Consider the following 25,330-nt stretch of genomic DNA (forward strand, 5'->3'; position numbering starts at 1 on the left):
TGTTGAGTAAGACTATTCAACTTTATTTGTTGAGAGTGCAAAGCAAATTAGTTAAAGGCCCAATGCAGATGTTTTTATATCAATATCAAATCATTTCTAGGTAACAATTAAGTACCTTACTGCGATTGTTTTCAATTAAAATGGTCAAAAAGTAACGAAAATAGCTTCTTAGCAAGAGTAATTTCTCAAACAAGAATTTTGGTAGGACTGTCGGAGTGGGGAGGGGAAAACTGAAAACTATCTGTTATTGGCAGAGAGGTTTGGAACTCTCTCTTATTCGCCTATTAACTAATTTACCACCTGGTGATCTCACCAGGCAGGCCAAAACTCCATCCCACCAAAACAGGCAATAATTTCAGGTGGTCTTTTCAAAAAGCTCTTACACTAAAAGGGCATTATCAGATTTTTGCAATATTTTCCCCAACCTCATAGTATGGAAATATAAAACACAGGAAAATCATGTTTTTGACTGGAATGGGCCTTTAAACAAACAATGTAAGTATAGTACACATTATAAAACACATGGAATATCAGAGAGAGACAGACAGGATCCAGAGTAACTGAATACGATCATCAATGATTAGAGAGGTCTTGATTGCAGTTGTGAGTATTTAGGAGAAATGGAATCCAAGAAAAGAAAGTGTTGATATGTTTTCTTGCTTTTACTTTTGGCCGAGTGAGGATAGCTGTGGAGACAAACACGGGGAAACAATAAAAACTACATCGCACTAAAGAAATCTAAGATCAACCTAGCAGTGTAGGTGATTTAACACAAACCCACAATACGGGTATCATCATTCCATATTATGAGTCAGGCTTAAATGATTGATATTACTCAACAAAAAGCCTGCTTCCCAAATGGCACCCTTTTTAAATCAAATTACATTTTATTTATCACATGCGCCAAATACAACAGGTGTAGGTAGACCTTGCCGTGAAATGCTTACTTACAAGCCCTTAACCAGCAATGCAGGTTCCCTATTCAGTGCACTACTTTTGACCAGGGACACATAGGGTAGTAGTGCACTATATGGGTAATAGGTTGCCATTTGGGACGCACACCTAAGGCTGGTGGTCCTCCTACCTGTTTGATAAACTGCCCTGCATTGAAGAGCTCACTGCATCCGTACAGCACCCTCTTCCCTGGCTTTGCCTAAAAGGATGCCACAAAATACACATTGTTCAAAAAAACTAAACTGAAAATATGAAGAGGTTTCACAAAATACAATGATAACATTGTGACAAAAGTTTCATGTAGATATTTTAATAAAATATTAATTAAAAAAATAAAAATAAATTTGGAGTGATAGTTTACCTTTGTGTAGTCCACCAGGTTTTGATATTCTATGTAGTTTCCTCCTCCGACCACAAAGACGATAGCCTGAAACAGAAGGTGAGATCTCACTGACAGGTTGAGGCTGCTAGGTTCATGTACATTATACACACAGATTTAGTGGAGGCCCTGTTTGTGTGTTTGTGCTGACCATGGCAGGACTCACCTCTTGAAACGGGTTCTTGTTCCTTGGGGTTGAGCTGTTGGGAGAACAGGAGTGTTTAGGCACAGATCTTACGGACAGAAAATGCACGTTACTATTTAGAGGCCTTAACTGTTATCCTTGGAGCTCTTGAAGTCTTACCTCTCACTGCCGCGCAGCATCTTGGGATCAAAGTATCTGTAGTCATCAGTCTCCTGCACATCATAAAAACATCATCAATAAACCAACAAACGTGTACATCACGTGAACAACAAGAAATAGACCATTTTCTGACAATTCTAGAAACCCCAAAATCCCCCCCCCCCATTGCTCAAGGTCACCCAGTTCCTCTTATTAAAAGCAACTCCTGCATAAGCATGGGTCCTGTGAGACCAAGTCAACCAATTGACTCAAGTGCGATCAGATCAGGCAGAATTCAGATTCAGGCAACACCTGCTTGATTTCAACAGAAACGTCACATTTACCAGAACTAGTCATAAATAGGATCAGTGAAGTTAGTTTCTTCCCCCCCCCCCCCTCTCTCTACTCATACATCCTCCTTAACCCAGAACCAAGTCTTTAGTCTGGGCTGATTCCCAAATTGCATCCTATTCCCTATAGTGCACTACTTTTGACCAAATCAAATTGTATTGGTCACATACACATGTTTAGCAAATGTTACTGCGGGTGTAGCGAAACGCTTGTGTTCCTAGCTCCAACAGTGCAGTAGTATCTAACAATACACAACATATCTAACAATTCACAACAAAGACTTATTGGCCCTTGTCAAAAGTAGTGCACTAAATAGGTTGCCATTTAGGATGCATCCCTAGTCTCTCTCCTCTCTTCCCAATGGACCGAATGCATCTACCTCTATCTGGCAGAGCCGTGGCCCACTCACATTCTTCACCAGAAGAGAAAATACTTTGCAGTCAGGCTGGTGAAAGAGGAGCTCCCTGTCTCTCTGAACTGACTAGATGCTCCAGATTTTTGTGCTATCGTCTTTCCCCACACAGGAGAGAGGCAGTTCAGCAGAGGGCTTCTGATATCAAACCTGAACACACTGCTAAACCTGCCTGGGAGAGGAATGGCATTGTGTTCACACAGAAGAACCACCGATAGATTACACCTGTCCAAGAGGGCCATCGGATGCGGGACAGGGGTGGGGAGAGGAGGATGGAGGCTGTTGAATTTGGACTGATGTGCCCCTCTCCTCGGCTCACCGAACAAGAAGCGCTTTGTACAGTGCAATGTAATTCCAGTAGCTGAGAAAATGATAATATTGTTATGTCCAATTCAGTGTTTGGAGAGGTGGGGATAGGGGTTGGGGGGCATCTAAAGCCAGTAACAGAATCCTGTAATCCCTGCTCCCTCCTGGCTGTAGACACATGGTATGAGTGCCAAATGGTACCCTATTCCCTATAAAGCGCCCTACTTTTAAGTAGAGGCACCCTATTCCCTTTGAAGGGAATAGGGTGCCACCTGAAACGCTGACAAGATGGAACGGAGATAATGGAGATTGAAAAGCGTTTGTTCATATTAAATGTTTATGGACCTGTGAGAGATGGTAATCACAAAGGGACTAAGTTGATGTAACACCTCTATAGATGTAGCAGCTGATCCAGGGAAAATTAGACACCACAGAGGGGAATAGGGGACCTGCCTCAAGCCTGGTGGCCTACACTAACAAGTGTAGTGTTGAGTACACAGAGGATGGCTTGTGAATGATTTTCAGTGAAGTGGACCTTCCCTCTGCTTCAGGGTAAGCTGGTAAGGAGCTGAGAGAGAGAGATGAGGAAGTGTAGAGAGAGCTTCTGGGTTAGCTGTAACCTAATCTCCAGGTTCAGTGTGCGCCTGTCCTCCCAGAGAGAGGATTGAGAGTCCACAGTGCTGCCCATGAGCTCTATTGCAGCCCTGCAGGCAGCTAGCGGCTAGGGTTTCGTACCACAGTGGAGCCCCCAGAGTAGATCAGGACAGGCCACCCTCACAGAGCTGTTTTTAATCAGTGGGGTGGCATCCCAAATGGCACCCTACTCCCTACATAGTGCACAATTTTTGAACAGGGCCCATATGGCTCTGGTCAAAAGTAGTACACTATATAGGGAATAGGGTGCCATCTGGGAAGCATACCTGGCATTTCTATATTGTTATGCACATGACTGACCGACTTGACAAAAACACTACTACAATGTGAGCTCATAGGTCATCTGCAAGTACAGTACCAGTCAAAAGTTTAGAAAGACCTACTCATTCAAGGGGTATACTTTATTTTTCACAAATTGTGAAGAGGGACTAGATTTTTTAATATAGGCAGCAACTGTCGCTAATGCATTCCAGGTGACGGCCTTATGAAGCTGGTTGAGAGAATGCCAAGAGTGTGCAAAGATGCCATCAAGGCAAAAGGTGGCTACTTTGAAGAATCTCAAATATATTTTGATTTGTTTAACCCTTTTTTGGTTACTACATGATTCCATATGTGTTATTTCATAGTATTGATGTCTTCACTGTTATTCTACAATGTAGAAAATAGTAAAAATAAAGAAAAACCCTGGAATGTGTAGGTGTGTCCAACCTTTTGACTAGTACTGTATGTACACGACTGCAGACAGCTACTTTACATTTTACAAAGTAGCTTAGCTACAGTTGCTGCCTTTATTAAAAAATCTAGTCACGTCTTCACAATTTGTGATGACTAGTTTCCCCCCACATATTCAGAAGTGATCTAATCAGAAGGGGGCATGATTGGAGAAGTCTCCGACTGCAGACATGAGACACCCATCAGGTTGTTCATCTTGTTGCCGCTGTATTCATCAGCATGCTTCCCTCCTGAATGTGATGGTGCAACAAAGCAGAAACATAGAGGAATGTCCACAGTAGAGAGGGAGGAGAGAAGAGGGGGAGGAGAGAAGAGAGGAGGAGGGAAGAGAGGAGACGGCTCACCGGATTGGACTTCATCTCCATCAGGTTGTCCAGGATACGCGTGACTGGCAGGTTCTGAAAGAAAAACACTTTAAAAACTCTGTTCTTTCTCACCAGGTAATTATAATCACTACAGACTGACTCCAATGAGCAGCCGTGTGAGATATTATCATACGTCTCCAGGCAAAACCTTCCCATCAAAGCCAAGGGACATCTGGACATTTTGAAAACACATATACAGAGAGTATCATGATGAGACTGCTCCTCTCATCTGTCTATTAAGAGACATTCAGTATCACTCATTCTGCATGTGTGTGATTCTGTGCATAATTCTGTGCGCATGTATATCTGTGTGTGTGTGTGTGTGTGTGTAAAGCTACTCACATGCTGTTTAAGCACCAGGTGTTTCACCCCCTCCATGACAAACTGCGAGCCAGAGTTCATCACTCTAGAGAAGAGGCTGTGGGATAGAGAGCCAGGAGGAGGACAGGGTCAGCACGGGGGTTAGGTCTATGGGACCCCTGAAACAAGGGAAACTCTGTAATGTCCCAAATGGCACCCTATTCCCTACATAGTACACTAACCTGGTCAAAAGTAGTGCACTGTGTAGGGAATAAGGTGCCATTTGGGACACAAACAGAGAGTGCTCTCTCTTTCTTACCCCATAGGTTTCACACCGCTGTTCCCATAGTTAGATGGTGTGGCAGCAATCTTTGTGAAAGCCCTGGCAAAACAAATGATTCATAAAAAGCTCCTTGAAGGAACCCAAAACAATGTGTTTTATTATCTGTTTGGTTCTGCATGTATGAAGCATTATATGCTGAAAATGCAAGCTTGTTTGTAATGTCTTACTTCCACTGCTTGATGTAGTTGAGAGAGGACAGGTCGCAGCCAGTCTCTAGAAGAGCCTTCTTGTATTGGTCCAGATCAGTCTGAAATACAGAAAAACCCCAGTAAGATAACAGTATGCCTGTTTTCACCAAGGTAAAACATACAAGTGATTGAGCAGGCATTCGAGTGTTAGTAGGGAATTTACCGACCAGGGACTTAAAAAAAAAAGCTTGAAGAAATAAAAACCTAGTCATTCTAAAGCAGAGTGTGACACGTGTATGGTGGTATCATCAGTACATTACGATGGCAGAGACAAGTACTTTTTAATGTAACTAAACGGATGTTACACCACAGCATCCAGGGAAAACAAATAACCTTATAAATGTACATACTGGACCAACTGGAGAACGGACCAGAGAGGGGATGGTAATCCCATGGTAATAATCGGCCCTGAACGGGTTCAGGTTAAGTGGGGGACAGAGATGAAAGGAGGAATACCACAAGACGTTGGCGGTGGAAAAAGATTTCCTGCTTGACTTCAGCTGTCAGGCCGGGAAAGCAGAATGGCATCTCAGAGGAGAAGGGCTATTAGGAAGACCATTGATCAACATGATGCTCCAGGACAGCCTGATCCTAACGCTGTTCCCAGCCTGCAGCCAGAAACCTGGGCCCATATTAATGCTCCTCAGAACAGGAGTGCTGATCTAGGATCAGTTTTGCCTTTTAGATGATAATGAAAACGATTATATGGACGAGCAGGGAACTGATCGTCGATCCGTACTCCTACTCGGAGACTTTGTGAATACGGCCCCTGGCATCCTCCCAGCTCTTTGGAGCTGGCGGCTGGAGGGACTTGACTTCACTCCTCTGTGGTGAACTGTGGTTACTGAGGTGGTGGTGACAGGGCTTGAAGCAGAGCCAGTATTAAGGTCTTCCAAGTCTTAGCAGGGTCCCTAAGAGGCTAGTCCCCGAGCTGCGCCGCCTCCCTGAAGAAAGCAGACGTAGAACCCACAGTCACAGTGGAGAGCTGGGTGTCCTCCTATACAGAGGGCCTTGAGATGCCCAGAACAGAACAAGCTAGCATTATTGGACTTCTGGAGTAATGACATTTGGCCTCGGCTTCAAAGGGTAGAAATGTTCCTTGAATCTGCTCTAACGTGTCATATCGAACAATAAAGCCTTTGAATGTTGTAAGAAGAAAAGCTGGTTTGAATATCATAGGAAAAAATGATTTGAGAATTGATGTTTGGTGTTCTAAACAATGAAACGCAAGCCAGGGCCAAGGTTTTTCATATTGTATATTGTGCTGTTACTAAGACTACCACATCCAGTGAGACCACAAATGTCTCCATTGAGGTTGCTATTGTGCCATTTTTGGTTCCATTGGACATGAAACTACATATGACCGTAGTGAATCAGACAAATCAACAAAGTTCCCTGACAAAGGGGCCTGTATCTTGTGGCTCCACTCCGACCCTATTCCCCTATTCCACTCCGACCTGCGATTGAGTCTAGTTTGGCATGTGTTTCACGGTGAAATGTGTGACTTGAGTCTAGTATGTTTTTGATAGGGACAGGGTTAAGTCCAGTATGCGTGTGTTTGATAGGGTAAGGGTTAAGTCCAGTATGCGTGTGTTTGATAGGGTAAGGGTTAAGTCCAGTATGCGTGTGTTTGATAGGGACAGGGTTAAGTCCAGTATGCGTGTGTTTGATAGGGTAAGGGTTAAGTCCAGTATGCGTGTGTTTGATAGGGACAGGGTTAAGTCCAGTATGCGTGTGTTTGATAGGGTAAGGGTTAAGTGGGGGACAGGCCTCACCTCTGAAGGGGGTTGCAGGGCTGTGATGTAGAAAATCAGAAACAGTCTCATCTTGTCCTCTGGTGTTCCCGCTGTCACAAAGACAAAAACAAAGTTGTTTAACAAACCTTACATCAACAGGCACCTCGGGTATTTCCGACTGTATGATTTATGTTATTTCTGGCCAAGATAAGCACAGAGGCACATCTACCATCAGGGTCACTGATTATGTCCAGCAAAGACTTCTCCAGGGTGGATTTGCTCATCAGCTTCTCCTCGTACTCAAAGTACACGTCCAGTTTACGGCTCTGTGGATGGGTCACAGAAGTTACACATTAGAGAAAGAGTACCTATAAGTATGTGCCCACCAAAAATCTAAGTTGAGATATTTTTTGTTAAAATGATCAAATGAAGGGCTCCCGAGTGGTGCAGCGGTGTAAGGCACTGCATCGCTACAGACCCTGGTTCGATCCAGGGCTGTATCACAACTGTCCGTAATCGGGAGTCCCATAGGGCAGTGCACAATTGGCCCAGTGTCATCCAGGTTAGGGGAGGGTTTGGCTAGGCTTTACTTGGCTCATCGTGCTCTAGAGATTCGTTGTGGCAGGCTGGGCACCTGCAGGTGAACGGTGTTTCCTCCGACACATTGGTGCGGCTGGCTTCCGGGTTAAGTGGGCTGGTGTTAAGAAGCGCAGGTTTGGCGGGTCATGTTTCGGAGGACGCATGACTTGACATTGGCCTCCCGAGCCCGTTGGGGAGTTGCAGCAATGAGACAAGATCAAAATTGGGGAGAAAAAGGGGGTAAAATACACAACAAAAAATAAATTCATCCAATTGAAAGATTCATCTCTCATGTGAAGTTTTAGAACACCATTTGTTTTCTGTGAGAAAAATATTTGAAAAGTGTGGACTGGGTTTAATGAGAACTGAATGTACCTTTAAGCCCATGGGTGTTCCAAAAATTCCCACCTCTTAAATAATCAATTTTAATTCATGTCTAAATGTTGAAAACTGATATTTCTTATGTAAACTTGAATTATAATCATCTCCCCTAAAGTTCAAATCAATTGATCATCACTATTCATCATGGAAGCAGCATTCATAACAGGGGTTGTCCAATCGTATCCACAGAGATCAATTTCGACCCAGGCTTTTGTTCTTCAACCAATACACACCTGATTCAATTGATCAACTAATCATAGACTTCAATCCAGACTTGATTAGTTGAATTAGGTGTGTTACTGCTTGGTTAGAACACAACCCTGCACCCACACTGGACCTCTGTGGATAAGAAGCCATGCAACAAAGATCATAAGGCACACAACTTTTAATGAATTAGTTGAAAGCTGGTTAACATTTTCTGTACTGCTATTCTTGTTAATTAGTTCAACTTGTCTCTAATTAGTTCAACTTCAACTCTACTGTTGCATGACAAAAGCACGTGGTGAACCAAAAGATAGAAACGCATAGATGAATGAGGGACAACAAGATGAATATCTCCCGATCCTAACTGCATTAAATCAAATCAAATGTTATTTGTCACATACACTCGCATTAACATCTGCTAACCATGTGTAACAAATGCTTGTGCTTCTAGTTCCGACAATGCAGTAATAACCAACGAGTAATCTAACTTAACAATTCCACAACTACTACCTTATACAGTACCTTAGTTGTCCAATAGTCATCTTGTCCCTCATGTTGATCCACCACAAATCAAATCACATTTTATTGCTCACATACACATGGTTAGCAGATGTTAACATGAGTGTAGCGAAATGCTTGTGCTTCTAGTTCCGACAGTGCAGTAATATCTAACAAGTAATCTAACAATTTCCCAACAACTACCTAATACACACAAATCTAAAGGGGTGAATGAGAATATGTACATGTAAGTATATAGATGAGCGATGGCCGAGCGGCATAGGCACCGTGCAATAGGTGGTATAAAATACAGTATATACATATGATATGAGTAATGTAAGATATGTAAACATTATTAAAGTAGCATTATTTAAAGTGGCATTGTATAAAGAGACTAGTGATCAATTTGTTAAAGTGGCTAATGATTGGGTCTCCATGTAGGCAGCAGTCTCTCTGGGTTAGTGATTGCTATTTAGCAGTCTGATGACCTTGAGATAGAAGCTGTTGTTCAGTCTCTCAGTCCCAGCCTTGATGCACCTGTACTGACCTCGCCTTCTGGATGGTAGAGGTGTGAACAGGCAGTGACTCAGGTGGTTGATGTCCTACATTAGTCTCACACACTTGTAGGTCTTCTATCCCTGATGTCCTTCAAATCTGATCCTATTCTTCTCTCTCTCTCTGCTTCAATGACTACCTGTCCACTCCAAATGTCTTGGACAGAGTACCGAGGCTTTTGATTGTTCTACATTTTGTTAAAGGAACCATGGATCATATGTATAAGTGACGTTTCAGTATTTTTAGCCACTTAAATCTGAAGCAAATCTATTTATACTCGGGTTTATTGAATATTAGGGATATCAACACACAATCCCTGTGTTTCAATGCAAACTGGGCTTAATTGGAGCATCAATAATTTACGGTGAAAAATACAAAATAGCTAAGTTTACTCACAAAATATTTGGAAACCAATGGTCTGAGGTATAAATATACACTATATACTAAAATAGTATGCAACGTCAGTATTAATATTGATTTACATTCTGATCAGCTTGTTGGCTCGGTCCTAATTGATGTGTTCTCTGTCACCTGGAGCTGCATGGAAAATGGTCCAGGAACTAAAGGACAATTCAGGACTAGTCAGCCCACTACAAGCTGGTATCACTTCCTTTCTACTAAACTATATGGTCTGGTTTCCCAGACACAGATGAATCCTAGTCCTGGACTAAACAGTATGTTCAATGTAGATGTCCAGGAAACCGGCCCTAAATGTGTCATCTTTCATCCTCCCATACTGCCAATTTGTAAGTCGCTCTGGATAAGAGCGTCTGCTAAATGACTTAAATGTAAATGTATAGAGGGGGTGCTTTTGGTGCTACTGTACCCTTTAAGATAAAATGTCCAATTTACAAAAAAAACATCCATGTATAATAATGCAAGGTTAATTTAACATTAAAATAAACAAGACAAAATGCATTAAAAAAATATGAGTGGTGAGTTTTTATACTATTATACTGTTGTGGTTCACCAAGCTATGTTGCCACTGTATTGACTGTAACATGTGGTACGACTGCTAGCATGACACATCTACTTTCAATTGGCAAGAAATAGTCATGAATACCCATGTAGTATGCCATCATGTGCATAGATCAACACATTCATCTCTTAGGTGTGATCACGCATCTGAGGTACTAAAAATGTTTCTCTGAGTCGCCTCCACACCAACGTTTTTTTTGCAGCTGAAGTTGGCCACTAGTAGGAACTTACACATAACTGTCAATAACTTAATAAGAAAACATATAATTGGCTTAGAATAAAAACAACCACATGAACTGGTTGAAACATTAGATTTAATCCATAAATGGAAGTGGGCTGAATGTGTATGTGGGCTTAAAAGGTACGCTTAACTTAGTCTAAGTCAAGAGGACGCTTCAGCAGTCCTTTACTGGCAGATTTAGTAACAACTTTATAGTGACTGCTCTGAGATGTTCGAGCTCACACGGGCTGCACAGCAGTCTTCCATGCATGTTTAATATCTGAAAAAAAAGTGTTCGTTGGATGCAGTGCACTATGGACATAGAGAGAATCCCCTCTATCTAGTTGTCAGGCCATGACCGGGTTTAATACTAACCTTAATGTGATCCAGAACGGCAGTGGCTACGTTAGTGTGGAGGTCAATCAGCCTCTTCTTCTCCAGAAGCTCTGGTAGGGAGCTAGTAGAGGAAAAGCAGAGCAGTTTTGGTCCAGACTGGGCAGTTAATAACAGCATAGCAATTAATAAATAATAATACAGAAATACTGTATATTTACATATACGGGGTAGGCCGTTATTGTAAATAAGAATCTGTTCTTAATTGACTAGCCTAGTTCAAATAAAATGAAAATTCTACAATGATGCTCACCTGACAGCTGAGGTAAGTTTTGCGGTGTTGTCTGACATACTAATACTACTAATGGGTCCCTCATCCTCACCCTCCAACCCCTGGAGAAGATCAAAAGTCTTATTTTAGTGGGGAATTTGCAGGTGTGAGTGTCGTCCATTGTTTTCAGTGAGACTACTTCATTGAACAGCTCTAGAAAACCGCCTGTGCTCCTCCTTACCATAATGCTCTTGAGGCGTTTCACCTCGTCCTCTTGGGCTCGGTACGTGTCTAACTCCTCCTGTACAGACTCAGCCACCTCCGGGAACGGGCTGGAAGAGTCAAAACAACCGCTCAGCCAAGAAGAACTTCACTACAGAGCTGAAATATACTGTTGCTACCGAGTTATAAAGCATAACTCTAAAAAAAATTGTTTGAAATATAGGGTTACTATTGAGTTATAAAGCATCAAACGCAGACTACCTTTAAAATCAGTAGTTTAAAAATCACACTTTAGCCAATGGAATGGAGTTTCTAACAAGCAAAGCTTGGAATATACTGTTGCTACCTAGTTATGAAGCCTTGGCCACAAGCTACACTCTGAATCAGTAATCACCACAAGTGAGTTCCTAACCTGCCCTTGTGTTTCTGCCAGAATTTGTCTGCAGCTGTGAGGTCATAACTCTTCTTATTTTTCTTCTTGGGTCTGGCTCCGGAAGGGGAAGCTTCTGACCCCACAGATTCGTCCATACTGACCCTGTTCAGGTGGAAGTCCTAGGACACACACACAGAAATACATTAGTGTCACACACACACAGCAAAATCATTTCCACTACGAATGGTATTTTTCCTGCAAATAGTCATTTCTGAGTGATTATGTTTTTCAGTGTCGGGATGATGGTTGGCGTCTGGCAGAGATCCTATTGGATGTGTAGTCTGGTCATATTTCTGCTTGCATCATCGGGAAAAAAGACTGGTCCATAGATACCTCTGGGATAAACACTGATATCTACTTACATCCTCATAATACCTACATTCAAAATAACAACCGTTGTCATACATATATTGAGGTTAAAATAAAGGACTCGTGATACTGAAAACTAAGGAGAGGAGACGGGATTGTACATTTTACACCAGAAATAATTTTAAGGCAGGGATGCTGGAAAATGGTTCGTCACAAATATTTATGACCTCTGGCACAGGTCACCGCACTGAGCACATACCACAGCATGTACCCTATTCTTAATCTTACACACAAGGTAATTGCAGTAGCGCTACCTTGAAAAAAAATCAAACCTTGGCATGCATATATATATATATATATATATATATATATATATATATATATATATACATACATACAGTTGAAGTCGAAGTTTACATACACTTAGGTTGGAGTCATTAAAACTCGTTTTTCAACCACTCCACAGATTTCTTGTTAAAAAACTATAGTTTTGGCAAGTCGGTTAGGACATTTGTGCACGACAAGTAATTTTCTCCAACAATTGTTAACAGACAGATTATTTCACTTATAATTCACTGTATTACAATTCCAGTGAATCAGAAGTTTACATACACTAAGTTGAATCTGCCTTTAAACAGCTTGGAAAATTCCAGAAACCTTCAAACTCAGTGCCTCTTTGCTTGACATCATGGGAAAATCAAAAGAAATCAGCCAAGACCTCAGAAAAAAAATGTGTAGGCTGGTTCATCCTTGGGAGCAATTTCCAAATGCCTGAAGGTACCATGTTCATCTGTACAAACAATAGTACGCAAGTATAAACACCATGGGACCACGCAGCCGTTATACTGCTCTCTGTCTCCTAGAGATGAACGTACTTTGTTGCGAAAAGTGCAAATCAATCCTAGAACAACAGCAGAGGACCTTGTGAAGATGCTGGAGGAAACAGGTACAAAAGTATCTATATCCAAAGTAAAACGAGTCCTATATCGACATAACCTGAAAGGCCGCTCAGCAAGGTAGAAGCCACCGCTCCAAAACCGCCATAAAAAAGCCAGGCTACGGTTTGCAACTGCACATGGGAACAAAGATCGTACCTTTTGGAGAAATGTCCTCTGGTCTGATGAAACAAAAATAAAAACTGTTTGGCCATAATGACCGTTGTTATGTTTGGAGGAAAAAGGGGGAGGCTTGCAAGCCGAAGAACACCATCCCAACCGTGAAGCACAAGGGTGGCAGCATTATATTGTGAGGATGCTTTGCTGCAGGAGGGACTGGTGCACTTCACAAAATAGATGGCATCATGAGCACGGAAAATGATGTGGATATTTTGAAGCAACATCTCAAGACATCAGTCAGGAAGTTAAAGCTTGGTCGCAAATGGGTCCAAATGGACAATGACCCCAAGTATACTTCCAAAGTTATGGCGAAATGGCTTAAGGACAACAAAGTCAAGGTATTGGAGTGGCCATCACAAAGCCCTGACCTCAATCCTATAGAAATTTGTGGGCAGAACTGAAAAAGTGTGTGCGATCAAGGAGGCCTACAAACCTGACTCAGTTGCACCAGCTCTGTCAGGAGGAATGGGCCAAAATTCACCCAACTTATTGTGCGAAGCTTGTGGAAGGCTACCCGAAACGTTTGACCCAAGTTAAACAATTTAAATGCAATGCTAACAAATACTAATTGAGTGTATGTAAACTTCTGACCCACTGGGAATGTGATGAAAGACATAAAAGCTGAAATACATCGCTCTACTATTATTCTGACATTTCACATTCTTAAAATAAAGTGGTGATCCTAACTGACCTAAGACAGGGAATTCTTACTCTGATTAAATGTCATGTATTGTGAAAAACTGAGTTTAAATGTATTTGTCTAAGGTGGATGTAAACTTCCGACTTCAACTGTATAAATCCCAATTCACACTACTATAGTCATAGTTCATCCTATAGAGCGCAAAATATCATACACCCAACAACACCACGCACCATAAATTACTCAAGACTGTGGAGTGGACGTTTCTCATGGGTAAGCCCTTAGTTTTTGTCAGTGTATGATGTGTCTGTTAAGTCCATCATAACAGAGTAGTGGGAGTACGACAGACAGATTTGCTTCTCTCCCTCCCTCCCCCTGATTCCCTGGCTTCCTGTTAGTCTTACCAGCACATCGTGGATGAGGGCCTGGTAGGTCCATGTGTGGTGGAGAGGGGTGGCAAGATCCAGGTTGCGGTCAGCGAGTACAAATAGGGGTCTCTGGAAGCTGAAGAGAGACAGAGAGCGAGATGAAACGAGAGGATGATAAATGTACCCAGAGTTCCCCACTGGCTAGGCTCTCCCGCTGCTCCACCAAAGCTGACACAAAATAAGACCTGAAATAGATCCTGCTTAGAGCTTCCCAGAGGAAGCATGACTGTTTTCACTTCATCCACCACTTAGCGAAGGCCTAGCGAACCACTCAGTGAGTCTGGAGAGCAGAGGAGAGGAGAAAAGCAGAATAGCACATTTCCACTTCAGAGATAGACAAAGACATTGTGCAGCACAGTGTGTGTGTGTGGGTGGGAAGCCATTTTATGTGTTTGTCTTAGGGAATGGAGTAGGTCTTCCGTGGTACAGTACAGAATCATGATATTAATGTCTACATCTAGTCTGCTCTCTTTATGGTTCATACCCAATGTACTAATCTGCACCCTGACCCACCTGAACTGGCCGGCCCCCATATTGTCTCCAGTGAACAGGCTGTTTCTGGCGTCTCGCAGGTTCTCCCTCAGCTTCTTGTCAAGTTTCTGCAACAAACAGAGAAACTGGGTTAGATAGTTTTGCTTCTTATGCAGCTAGGTAAGACGCCTTACATCTTCTTAACCGGATATACGCTTAGCACACAGTCTTGCAGCGTTTCAGAGAGCTTAGAGACCCTCACCACAACACAACAGTACAGTATAGGGAACAAAGAGCAGTGCTGTGTAACTGGAGGAGAAACACTGCATCCATCCATTAAGGCTCTTGGAGGATCAGCTTCCACACTGGCTGCATCAACATTCCTCCCCACATCAAGAATCTACCTGCAAATACTGTCTGCAAACAGTGAGGTTTTGGAGGTGGATGGACTTGGATGTCGTCCTCAAATGACTAATTTCCTCTTTCACTGTACCCACTGGGGATGGGTACTACTCTCCCAGCCCTGTCTGCACTGCCAAGACATAATACAAAGTGTATTTAGACTGACAGACAGACTGGGCCCCTTGACAGTGGTTGAGGAGAATTCAGAGAGTTATAAATGAGGAAGGATGATGCTCACCACCGCGACCATCTCTGCAGCATTCCCTCTTGGACAGCGGATTATGGGGACAGCACCTAAGAAAACAAAACGGTTCTGTTAACTGCCAATAGAGGGCATTGACGACTTTAGCAGAGCGTGTCTATAGAGAATACGAGGACGTGCTGTGAATCCCATGAGGATAAAACTGAGAATCGTATACAACCTGCAAGTTAGGGATGCAGTGGGTATACTTTGCTCAATGCATTATATAGTCACACTATCCCCATTGGCCTTTACTTTCAAAACGTTTTCCTCTCTAGGAAATATGATTTTGGTATCGCTTCGATTCAGGTGAGTAATAACAAAAGTGATGCTGCCATCTAGCAGGGAGAAAATGGTACAACCATGAACCACCTGAGTAAATTAAACAATCTTACAGTATTTTGAAATACCAAACAGTGTTGTCTCAAGGAGTCTCAATAGCGTTGTGGCACTAATAATATTCTGTGGAAAGACCCACCCAGAGTGACAAAGAAGCAGAAAAGGCTGTCTACAATCGTATCCATGATGGCCTCCATCTCTGTGTCCATGATGTCCGGTTTGTTAATCGCTAATCAAAAGGGAATAAGAAAACAGGAAGTCAAATACAATCATGCCAGCTAATCATGAATAAGATCTGATGAAAATGGCAAAGTGCAATCTAGCACAGTTTCTGAATCCAATGAACTTACCATGGTAGGAGATGAGCTCTTTATTTTGATTACAGAGGATAAACATATCATCTTCGAGTGTGATGAAATTCAAATACTGATCAAACACCTACGAAAGCAAAAAATACCTTACTGTTAAAAGGCTGTTCAATATCCTGTGATGTGTGTTAGAAAATGACTAGGATGGAGTCACAGATGGCACCCTATCTCCTACATAATGTACTACTTTTGACCAGAGCCCTACAGAAAAAAAAATAGTGCACCATATAGGGAATAAGGTACCATTTGAGAGACAGCCTAGAAGAGAGGTGAACTAGTGTGTGGTGGACTCACCTTGGTAACCTGGGTGACAGCGTTGGCTGAGAGAGCTGCACTAGCAATATCCTCTAGTTTACTTCTGGATATGGCTGAGATGAAGTTCAAATAGTATGACTCATACAGCTGGTTACGAAGGTCCTGAGAGAAATAAACAAAACAATGGAATGTACCAATATACTGACTAGTAGGATGTTACATGTCTGGGATGTAATTTTTGGACAACAAATAATTGTATCTGGCCAAGGCCACCAAATGGATAGGCTCAGTGGCCCAATACACTTGTTCTTATCACCTCTAGACCTATCCTGAGTTTAATCATATCTGATGATGTAATGTTGATATTCTGAGTGAGGGATGCTTACCTGGCATATCCGGTCAATATTCTCCTCTGTCGGCATAACAAAATAGATGGCTGGCACATCCGGGATGGGATCTCTGTCTGAATGAAGTAACCTATAGAGAATGATCAAATATATTGAAGACCTTTCTAGATGAAGGTGTCGTCCATTGATTGACACCAAGTCAATGCTGTGTTTGTGGACTTGTATGCAATTGCTCAATTCAACTTCTCAAAAAACTGTTGTCGTCCTTTGAAATATACTGCACTGGTAGATCATTCATTTTCAATAGATACTGACCAGTTGATTGGGTTACATTACTCAAATTCAAAGTCTTTACAGTCTCATTAATTATTTGTCTGGTGCATCATGATTTTAGTTCTCTACATTTACCTTTTGTGAAGGGGATTAATAGATTATTAATAGCGATGTCAAATTGTGAGTTACTCACAAGTGCAAAGTGATTCCCATGTCCCGTAGTTCTTTGACCGCCAGTAGAGGGGAGATTATGTCCTGGCCAAACCTGTCGTAGATCAGAACCTTCCATACTGGCTCAGCAGCAGTGTTTTTCAACGGAGAAGTGTTGAAATTCAGCATGCGCTTCAATGCAGCTGGGGACACAGAAGAATACAGTATAAAGTCATGCTTGGCCAATGTTTAAGATGATGTAAATTGGAAATATTTGTGCAATAGGTGCTGCACATCCCACCACACCCTTGGGACAGCCACCACAAAACCCTTGGCACAACCACCACTTTTACCATACTAAACATGGCACAGGACTGGGGGAACTGGGACTTTGCCATACCATTTCTGCCAATCAACGAGTGAAATTGTTTGATGAGTGAAATGGCTAGTTAGCTAGCGTTAGCTAGTTAGCCACTCATCCAAATGAACAATACTGCAGTCGGTTTAGCTATATCTGTCAGTCATTCACTGCGTGGTATTCCTGTTTCTTGACATGACAACCACATCAAAGTGTCTAGTGAAGTCAAGAGTAGTAGTAAGTGTAGGTTAGCCATCCGACTTGTTTCTGCTTCATAATATTATTGTAACGCGTTTACGATAGCTAGCTAATAAGTTAGCATAGCATTGATTTCCTCGTGAAGATGGCTGGTGGCCATCGTGGAAGTTCGTATTTTATTCAACAGGCTATGGTCAGAGAAAATAGTCGGTTTTACAATGTGAATCAACAATTCGACAACCTATGTTCAGCAAAAATCTATGACCGAAACCATTGACAGACCTGCCTGCTTTTCCCGGACGGAGGCGGCCATCTTTTCTGTTTATGCAGTGACGGGGCAACAGATGACGTGGCAGCTAAGTGCGGCTTGGTTGAGAGGCAGTGTGTAATTCGGGACTTGACTCAATGTGGCCAGAGTGAACCAAGGTAAAAACAATTTCAGGTTGGATATTCGCCTGAAGTTTTCCTTACGTTCACCAACAGCAGTTAGGGACCGTCAACATAGTGAAAAGTCACATTTTTCAAATTTCAATAGCTCTTTAACCATTACTCCAAACACTTTCAAAACTGTTTGTAGCTAGCCCGATGGCATAGACGCACATTACACACCCTTTAGTTTGTCCATTTTTTTGTATTTTTTTTTTTATCTCACATGGTTTTCCATTAATTTTTCAAAATGTAGATTTTCAATAGCTCCTTGGTCATGTGAACTAGTGACTTCAAACAAGGTTCAGAATGTCCACTCAGTAGGCCTACACATTGCACACCCTTTAGTTTGTCCATTTTCATCTCACAAGATTTTAAAATAATTTTTCAAAATGTAGAATTTCAATAGCTCCTTGGTCATGTGACCTAATGTCCTCTGACTACCCTTCTATACTGCACACTCTTGTTTGTGTACTGTAAAATCACGCGGTGTAACATACATTTTTTATAGTTTCAAATTTGCAATAGCTCCTTGGTCATGTCAATTACACATCTAAGAAGCATGCAATGGATATACACCCATATTGCATAACCTCTAGTCATGTATCTTCTATATTGTTGTACATTATTATTAGTTTGACAATTAGGGGGTTCAGTCCAGTGTTGTGTTTACCCTTTTCTTTAATATTTATCTACAGTAATTGGTAGTTCTAAGTACTTATTTTCCCTGTTTTTTTTATTTTTCCACAGTATTTAACAGTGGTACACAATAGGAGAGAGACAGATAATATCTCCTTTCATCGTTAATATCAACCATGAAGGAAAAGGGCAAAGTACGAGAGTCATGCTATTAATTGTCCAAAGCAGGGATGGAAAGAGCTAGTGAGGTAGTCTGCAGTGGGTTTGCTGGTCAATACATATACTGAACATGTAAACACAGTAATGGTGGCCAGTAAATCAATTAATAAAAATATAATATTGACAAATTAAACAAATTGTAGACCTTTAATCTTTTCCAACATGTCAACAGACACTTAACTTCAATTAAGTATGAAACATTTCACTGTGTTAACTTTCTCTTTATCCCTGGTTGATATACATTTGAGAGCCTCTTCATTGTGAATAGCATACATTTTCAACAACAAAGACTGCACTTCCAGTTTGTGTTTTTATTTTATTTTATTTCACCTTTATTTAACCAGGTAGGCTAGTTGAGAACAAGTTCTCATTTACAACTGCGACCTGGCCAAGATAAAGCATAGCAGTGTGAACAGACAACACAGAGTTACACATGGAGTAAACAATTAACAAGTCAATAACACAGTAGAAAAAAAAGGGGAGTCTATATACAATGTGTGCAAAAGGCATGAGGAGGTAGGCGAATAATTACAATATTGCAGATTAACACTGGAGTGATAAATGATCATGTACAGGTAGAGATATTGGTGTGCAAAAGAGCAGAAAAGTAAATAAATAAAAACTGTGGGGATGAGGTAGGTGAAAATGGGTGGGCTATTTACCAATAGATTATGTACAGCTGCAGCGATCGGTTAGCTGCTCAGATAGCTGATGTTTGAAGTTGGTGAGGGAGATAAAGGTCTCCAACTTCAGCGATTTTTGCAATTCGTTCCAGTCACAGGCAGCAGAGTACTGGAACGAAAGGCGGCCGAATGAGGTGTTGGCTTTAGGGATGATCAGTGAGATACACCTGCTGGAGCGCGTGCTACGGATGGGTGTTGCCATCGTGACCAGTGAACTGAGATAAGGCGGAGCTTTACCTAGCATGGCCTTGTAGACGACCTGGAGCCAGTGGGTCTTGCGACGAATATGTAGCGAGGGCCAGCCGACTACAAGTCGCAGTGGTGGGTAGTATAAGGTGCTTTAGTGACAAAACGGATGGCACTGTGATAAACTGCGTCCAGTTTGCTGAGAAGAGTGTTGGAAGCAATTTTGTAGATGACATCGCCGAAGTCGAGGATCGGTAGGATAGTCAGTTTTACTAGGGTAAGCTTGGCAGCGTGAGTGAAGGAGGCTTTGTTACGGAATAGAAAGCCGACTCTTGATTTGATTTTCGATTGGAGATGTTTGATATGGGTCTGGAAGGAGAGTTTGCAGTCTAGCCAGACACCTAGGTACTTATAGGTGTCCACATATTCAAGGTCGGAACCATCCAGTGTGGTGATGCTAGTCGGGCAAGCGGGTGCAGGCAGCGATCGGTTGAAAAGCATGCATTTGGTTTTACTAGCGTTTAAGAGCAGTTGGAGGCCACGGAAGGAGTGTTGTATGGCATTGAAGCTCATTTGGAGGTTAGATAGCACAGTGTCCAATGACGGGCCGAAAGTATATAGAATGGTGTCGTCTGCGTAGAGGTGGATCAGGGAATCGCCCGCAGCAAGAGCAACATCATTGATATATACAGAGAAAAGAGTCGGCCCGAGAATTGAACCCTGTGGCACCCCCATAGAGACTGCCAGAGGACCGGACAGCATGCCCTCCGATTTGACACACTGAACTCTGTCTGCAAAGTAATTGGTGAACCAGGCAAGGCAGTCATCCGAAAACCGAGGCTACTGAGTCTGCCGATAAGAATATGGTGATTGACAGAGTCGAAAGCCTTGGCAAGGTCGATGAAGACGGCTGCACAGTACTGTCTTTTATCGATGGCGGTTATGATGTCGTTTAGTACCTTGAGTGTGGCTGAGGTGCACCCGTGACCGGCTCGGAAACCAGATTGCATAGCGGAGAAGGTACGGTGGGATTCGAGATGGTCAGTGACCTGTTTGTTGACTTGGCTTTCGAAGACCTTAGATAGGCAAGGCAGAATGGATATAGGTCTGTAACAGTTTGGGTCCAGGGTGTCTCCCCCTTTGAAGAGGGGGATGACTGCGGCAGCTTTCCAATCCTTGGGGATCTCAGACGATATGAAAGAGAGGTTGAACAGGCTGGTAATAGGGGTTGCGACAATGGCGGCGGATAGTTTCAGAAATAGAGGGTCCAGATTGGGAGGAGGTGCTCTTGTTCTCCATGGACTTCACAGTGTCCCAGAACTTTTTGGAGTTGGAGCTACAGGATGCAAACTTCTGCCTGAAGAAGCTGGCCTTAGCTTTCCTGACTGACTGCGTGTATTGGTTCCGGACTTCCCTGAACAGTTGCATATCGCGGGGAATGTTCGATGCTATTGCAGTCCGCCACAGGATGTTTTTGTGCTGGTCGAGGGCAGTCAGGTCTGGAGTGAACCAAGGGCTATATCTGTTCTTAGTTCTGCATTTTTTGAACGGAGCATGCTTATCTAAAATGGTGAGGAAGTTACTCTTAAAGAATGACCAGGCATCCTCAACTGACGGGATGAGGTCAATGTCCTTCCAGGGTACCCGGGCCAGGTCGATTAGAAAGGCCTGCTCACAGAAGTGTTTTAGGGAGCGTTTGACAGTGATGAGGGGTGGTCGTTTGACTGCGGCTCCGTAGCGGATACAGGACTATGAGGCAGTGGTCGCTGAGATCCTGATTGAAGACAGCGGAGGTGTATTTGGAGGGCCAGTTGGTCAGGATGACGTCTATGAGGGTGCCCTTGCTTACAGAGTTAGGGTTGTACCTGGTGGGTTCCTTGATGATTTGTGTGAGATTGAGGGCATCTAGCTTAGATTGTAGGACTGCCGGGGTGTTAAGCATATCCCAGTTTAGGTCACCTAACAGAACAAACTCTGAAGCTAGATGGGGGGCAATCAATTCACAAATGGTGTCCAGGGCACAGCTGGGAGCTGAGGGGGGTCGGTAGCAGGCGGCAACAGTGAGCGACTTATTTCTGGAGAGAGTAATTTTCAGAATTAGTAGTTCAAACTGTTTGGGTATGGACCTGGAAAGTATGACATTACTTTGCAGGCTATCTCTGCAGTAGACTGCAACTCCTCCCCCTTTGGCAGTTCTATCTTGATGGAAGATGTTATAGTTGGGTATGGAAATCTCAGAATCTTTGGTGGCCTTCCTGAGCCAGGACTCAGACACGGCAAGGACATCAGGGTTAGCAGAGTGTGCTAAAGCAGTGAGTAAAACAAACTTAGGGAGGAGGCTTCTGATGTTGACATGCATGAAGGCTTTTTCGATCACAGAAGTCAACAAATGAGGGTGACTGGGGACATGCAGGGCCTGGGTTTACCTCCACATCACCCGCGGAACAGAGAAGGAGTAGTATGAGGGTGCGGCTAAAGGCTATCAAAACTGGTCGCCTAGAGCATTGGGGACAGAGAATAAGAGGAGCAGGTTTCTGGGCATGGTAGAATATATTCAGGGCATAATGCGCAGACAGGGGTATGGTGGGGTGCGGGTACAGCGGAGGTAAGCCCAGGCACTGGGTGTTGATGAGAGAGGTTGTATCTCTGGACATGCTGGTTGTAATGGGTGAGATCACCGCATGTGTGGGAGGTGGGACAAAGGAGGTATCAGGGGTATGAAGAGTGGTACTAGGGGCTCCAGTGTGAACTAAAACAATGGTAACTAACCTCAACAACAGTATACAAGGCATATTGACATTTGAGAGAGACATACAGCGAGGCATACAGTAATCACAGGTGTTGAATTGGGAAAGCTAGCTAAAACAGTAGGTGAGACAACAACAGCTAATCAGCTAGCACAACAACAGCAGGTAAAATGGCGTTGACTAGGCAACGGGGCCGACAGATAAAACATAAACAAGCAGAATGGAGTACCATGATTAATGGACAGTCCAGCGTGCATCAGCTATGTAGACAAGTGATCAGTGTCCAGGGGGCAGGGAAGCTGGATTAGTGAGTGTTATCTAGGTTAAAAAAACTAACAATGACTAAATAGCTTGTAGCTGGTTAGCTTCTGGAGGTTCTTGAGTGTGTTATTGCGAGGATGGAACATTTGTTGACTTTTGTTTGACTTGTTGACTTTCAGAGTGTGCAATATGAAGGGTAGTCAGTGGACATTCTGAACCTTGTTTGAAGTCACTAGGTCACATGACCAAGGAGCTGTTGAAATTCTACATTTTGCAAAATTCATGTAAAACCATGTGAGATGAAAATGGACAAACTAAAGGGTGTGCAATATGTCGGCCCACTCATTGGACATTCTGAACCTTGTTTGAAGTCACTAGGTCAAACGACCTTGTAGCTATTGAAACTTTACATTTGGAAAAATTCATGTAAAATCTTGTGAGATGAAAATTGACAAACTAAAGGGTGTGCAATATTGAAGAGTAGTCAGTGGACATTCTGAACCTTGTTTGAAGTAAGTATGTCACATGACCAAGGAGCTATTGAAATTTGAATGTAAAAAAAGTTTTTACTTTGTTCACGCTCCCTAACTAATTCAACCTAGGAATACAAGACACTGCTCACATTTCCACATGTTTATTAGCTTTTGAAAGCAGATTAATTTCTAAATAGTGAAAATAAGACCTGTGCAATGTTGTGCGCAATTTTTCCAACATCACATCATGACATTTGGAGTCTGTGGCTCAAGTGGTTTGAAAGCTATTGAGGTTTGAAAGCGCGAATATCCGTCGAATCGAACTTGAAACTGTCTTTACCTCGGTGCAGAGTGAAACGTCTGGGCCGGACTCAATGTGGGCAGAGTGAAACGTCTGGGCCGGACTCAATGTGGGCGGAGTAAACCGTCTGGGCCAGGCTCAATGTGGGCAGAGTGAAACGTCTGGGCCGGGCTCAATGTGGGCGGAGTAAACCGTCTGGGCCGGGCTCAATGTGGGCAGAGTGAAACGTCTGGGCCGGACTCAATGTGGGCAGAGTGAAACGTCTGGGCCGGGCTCAATGTGGGCGGAGTAAACCGTCTGGGCCAGGCTCAATGTGGGCAGAGTGAAACGTCTGGGCCGGGCTCAATGTGGGCGGAGTAAACCGTCTGGGCCGGGCTCAATGTGGGCAGAGTGAAACGTCTGGGCCGGACTCAATGTGGGCAGAGTGAAACGTCTGGGCCGGACTCAATGTGGGCGGAGTAAACCGTCTGGGCCAGGCTCAATGTCGGCGGAGTAAACCGTCTGGGCAGGACTCAGTGTGGGCGGAGTCAAACTCATTTATCCTGAACCTCTCAAGGTCACCCAAATTGAGGTAAATGTCGAAGGTATTAACGTCAACGAAAGCGAATCTTAATCTAACCTACATGGATAAAAATAGAAACCATGGAAGTGAGACTGTCATTATGCATAATGTACTATGTAATATTCATGTTATACCAGTGCGGTGGTATAATTTTATATGACCAACTTCCGCGCAGATGTTAGCATATCGTTAATTAGCACCCAATTAAACGTGAGTTTGCTAATTGCTCACAATGAGGAAATCTTATTTGGACAAATTTGCTACTTGAGCAGTAAGCCTAGGTTTACATGTACAGTTATGTAATCGATTTGGTCGTTGTTTTTTCTGTGTTCAATGTATGCCTTGTTGTGTTTGGCTGGCTCTAAATGTGTATCGTTGATGCCATTCCCTTAGTTACACACAGGGAGTCTACACATAGTATACAAACTCAGCAAAAAAATAAATGTCCTCTCACTGTCAACTGCGATTATTTTCAGCAAACTTAACGTGTAAATATTTGTAGGAACATAACACGATTCAACAATTGACACAAACTGAACAAGTTCCACAGACATGTGACAAACAGAAATTGAATGTTGTGTCCCTGAACAAAGGGAGGGGGTCAAAAGTAACTGTTAGTATCTGGTGTGGCCACCAGCTGCATTAAGTACTGCAGTGCCTCTCCTCCTCATGGACTGAAACAGATTTGCCAGTTCTTGCTGTGAGATGTTACCCCACTCTTCCACCAAGGCACCTGCAAGTTCCGGACATTTCTGAGGGGAATGGCCCTAGCCCTCACCCTCCGATCCAACAGGTCCCGGACATGCTCAATGGGATTGAGATTCGGGCGCTTCACTGGCCATGGCAGAACACTGACATTCCTGTCTTGCAGGAAATCACGCACAGAACAAGCAGTATGGCTGGTGGCATTGTCATGCTGGAGGGACATGTCAGGATGAGCCTGCAGGAAGGGTACCACATGAGCGAGGAGGATGTCTTCCCTGTAACGCACAGCGTTGAGATTTCCTGCAATGATGACAAGCTCTGTCCGATGATGCTGTGACACACCGCCCCAGACCATGACGGACCCTCCACCTCCAAATCGATCCCGCTCCAGAGTACAGGCCTAAGTGTAATGCTCATTCCTTCGGCGATAAATGCAAATCCGACCATCACCCCTGGTGAGACAAAACTGTGACTCGTCAATGAAGAGCACTTTTTGCCAATCCTGTCTGGTCCAACGAGATTGGGTTTGTGCCCAAGGGCGACGTTGTTGTCGGTCA

General features: G+C 43.1%; 1 protein-coding gene across 1 annotated transcript; it reads right to left on the reverse strand.

Annotated features, from left to right (window-relative positions):
- Positions 1-2: 2 nt before the first annotated feature.
- Positions 3-17,962, reverse strand: scfd1 (sec1 family domain containing 1). Its single transcript, XM_064927860.1, has 24 exons — positions 17,854-17,962; positions 17,059-17,218; positions 16,632-16,722; positions 16,285-16,407; positions 15,973-16,060; positions 15,762-15,851; positions 15,281-15,336; positions 14,683-14,768; positions 14,146-14,245; positions 11,657-11,796; positions 11,264-11,354; positions 11,065-11,144; positions 10,794-10,875; positions 7,233-7,329; positions 7,043-7,113; positions 5,247-5,326; positions 5,056-5,118; positions 4,779-4,854; positions 4,416-4,469; positions 1,638-1,690; positions 1,500-1,533; positions 1,316-1,381; positions 1,085-1,153; positions 3-686 (listed from the first exon to the last, which is right to left on the reverse strand). Exons 1-24 carry the CDS (start codon positions 17,882-17,884, stop codon positions 663-665), a joined length of 1,905 nt encoding a protein of 634 aa, XP_064783932.1. The 5' UTR covers positions 17,885-17,962; the 3' UTR covers positions 3-662.
- Between the last annotated feature and the right edge of the window lie 7,368 nt (positions 17,963-25,330).

The sequence above is a fragment of the Oncorhynchus masou genome, chromosome 21 (genome assembly GCF_036934945.1).
Source record: "Oncorhynchus masou masou isolate Uvic2021 chromosome 21, UVic_Omas_1.1, whole genome shotgun sequence".
Lineage (NCBI taxonomy): Eukaryota > Metazoa > Chordata > Actinopteri > Salmoniformes > Salmonidae > Oncorhynchus > Oncorhynchus masou.

Excerpts from the sequence above, each read along its gene's own strand:
- scfd1 (XM_064927860.1), bottom strand. The coding sequence starts at position 17,884 with ATGGCCGCCTCCGTCCGGGAAAAGCAGGCAG. Across the intron at positions 10,876-11,064 it reads AAACTTACCTCAGCTGTCAG|CTCCCTACCAGAGCTTCTGG; the intron begins GTGAGCATCATT and ends TTCCTCTACTAG. Across the intron at positions 7,330-10,793 it reads CCGTTCTGGATCACATTAAG|AGCCGTAAACTGGACGTGTA; the intron begins GTTAGTATTAAA and ends ACCCATCCACAG.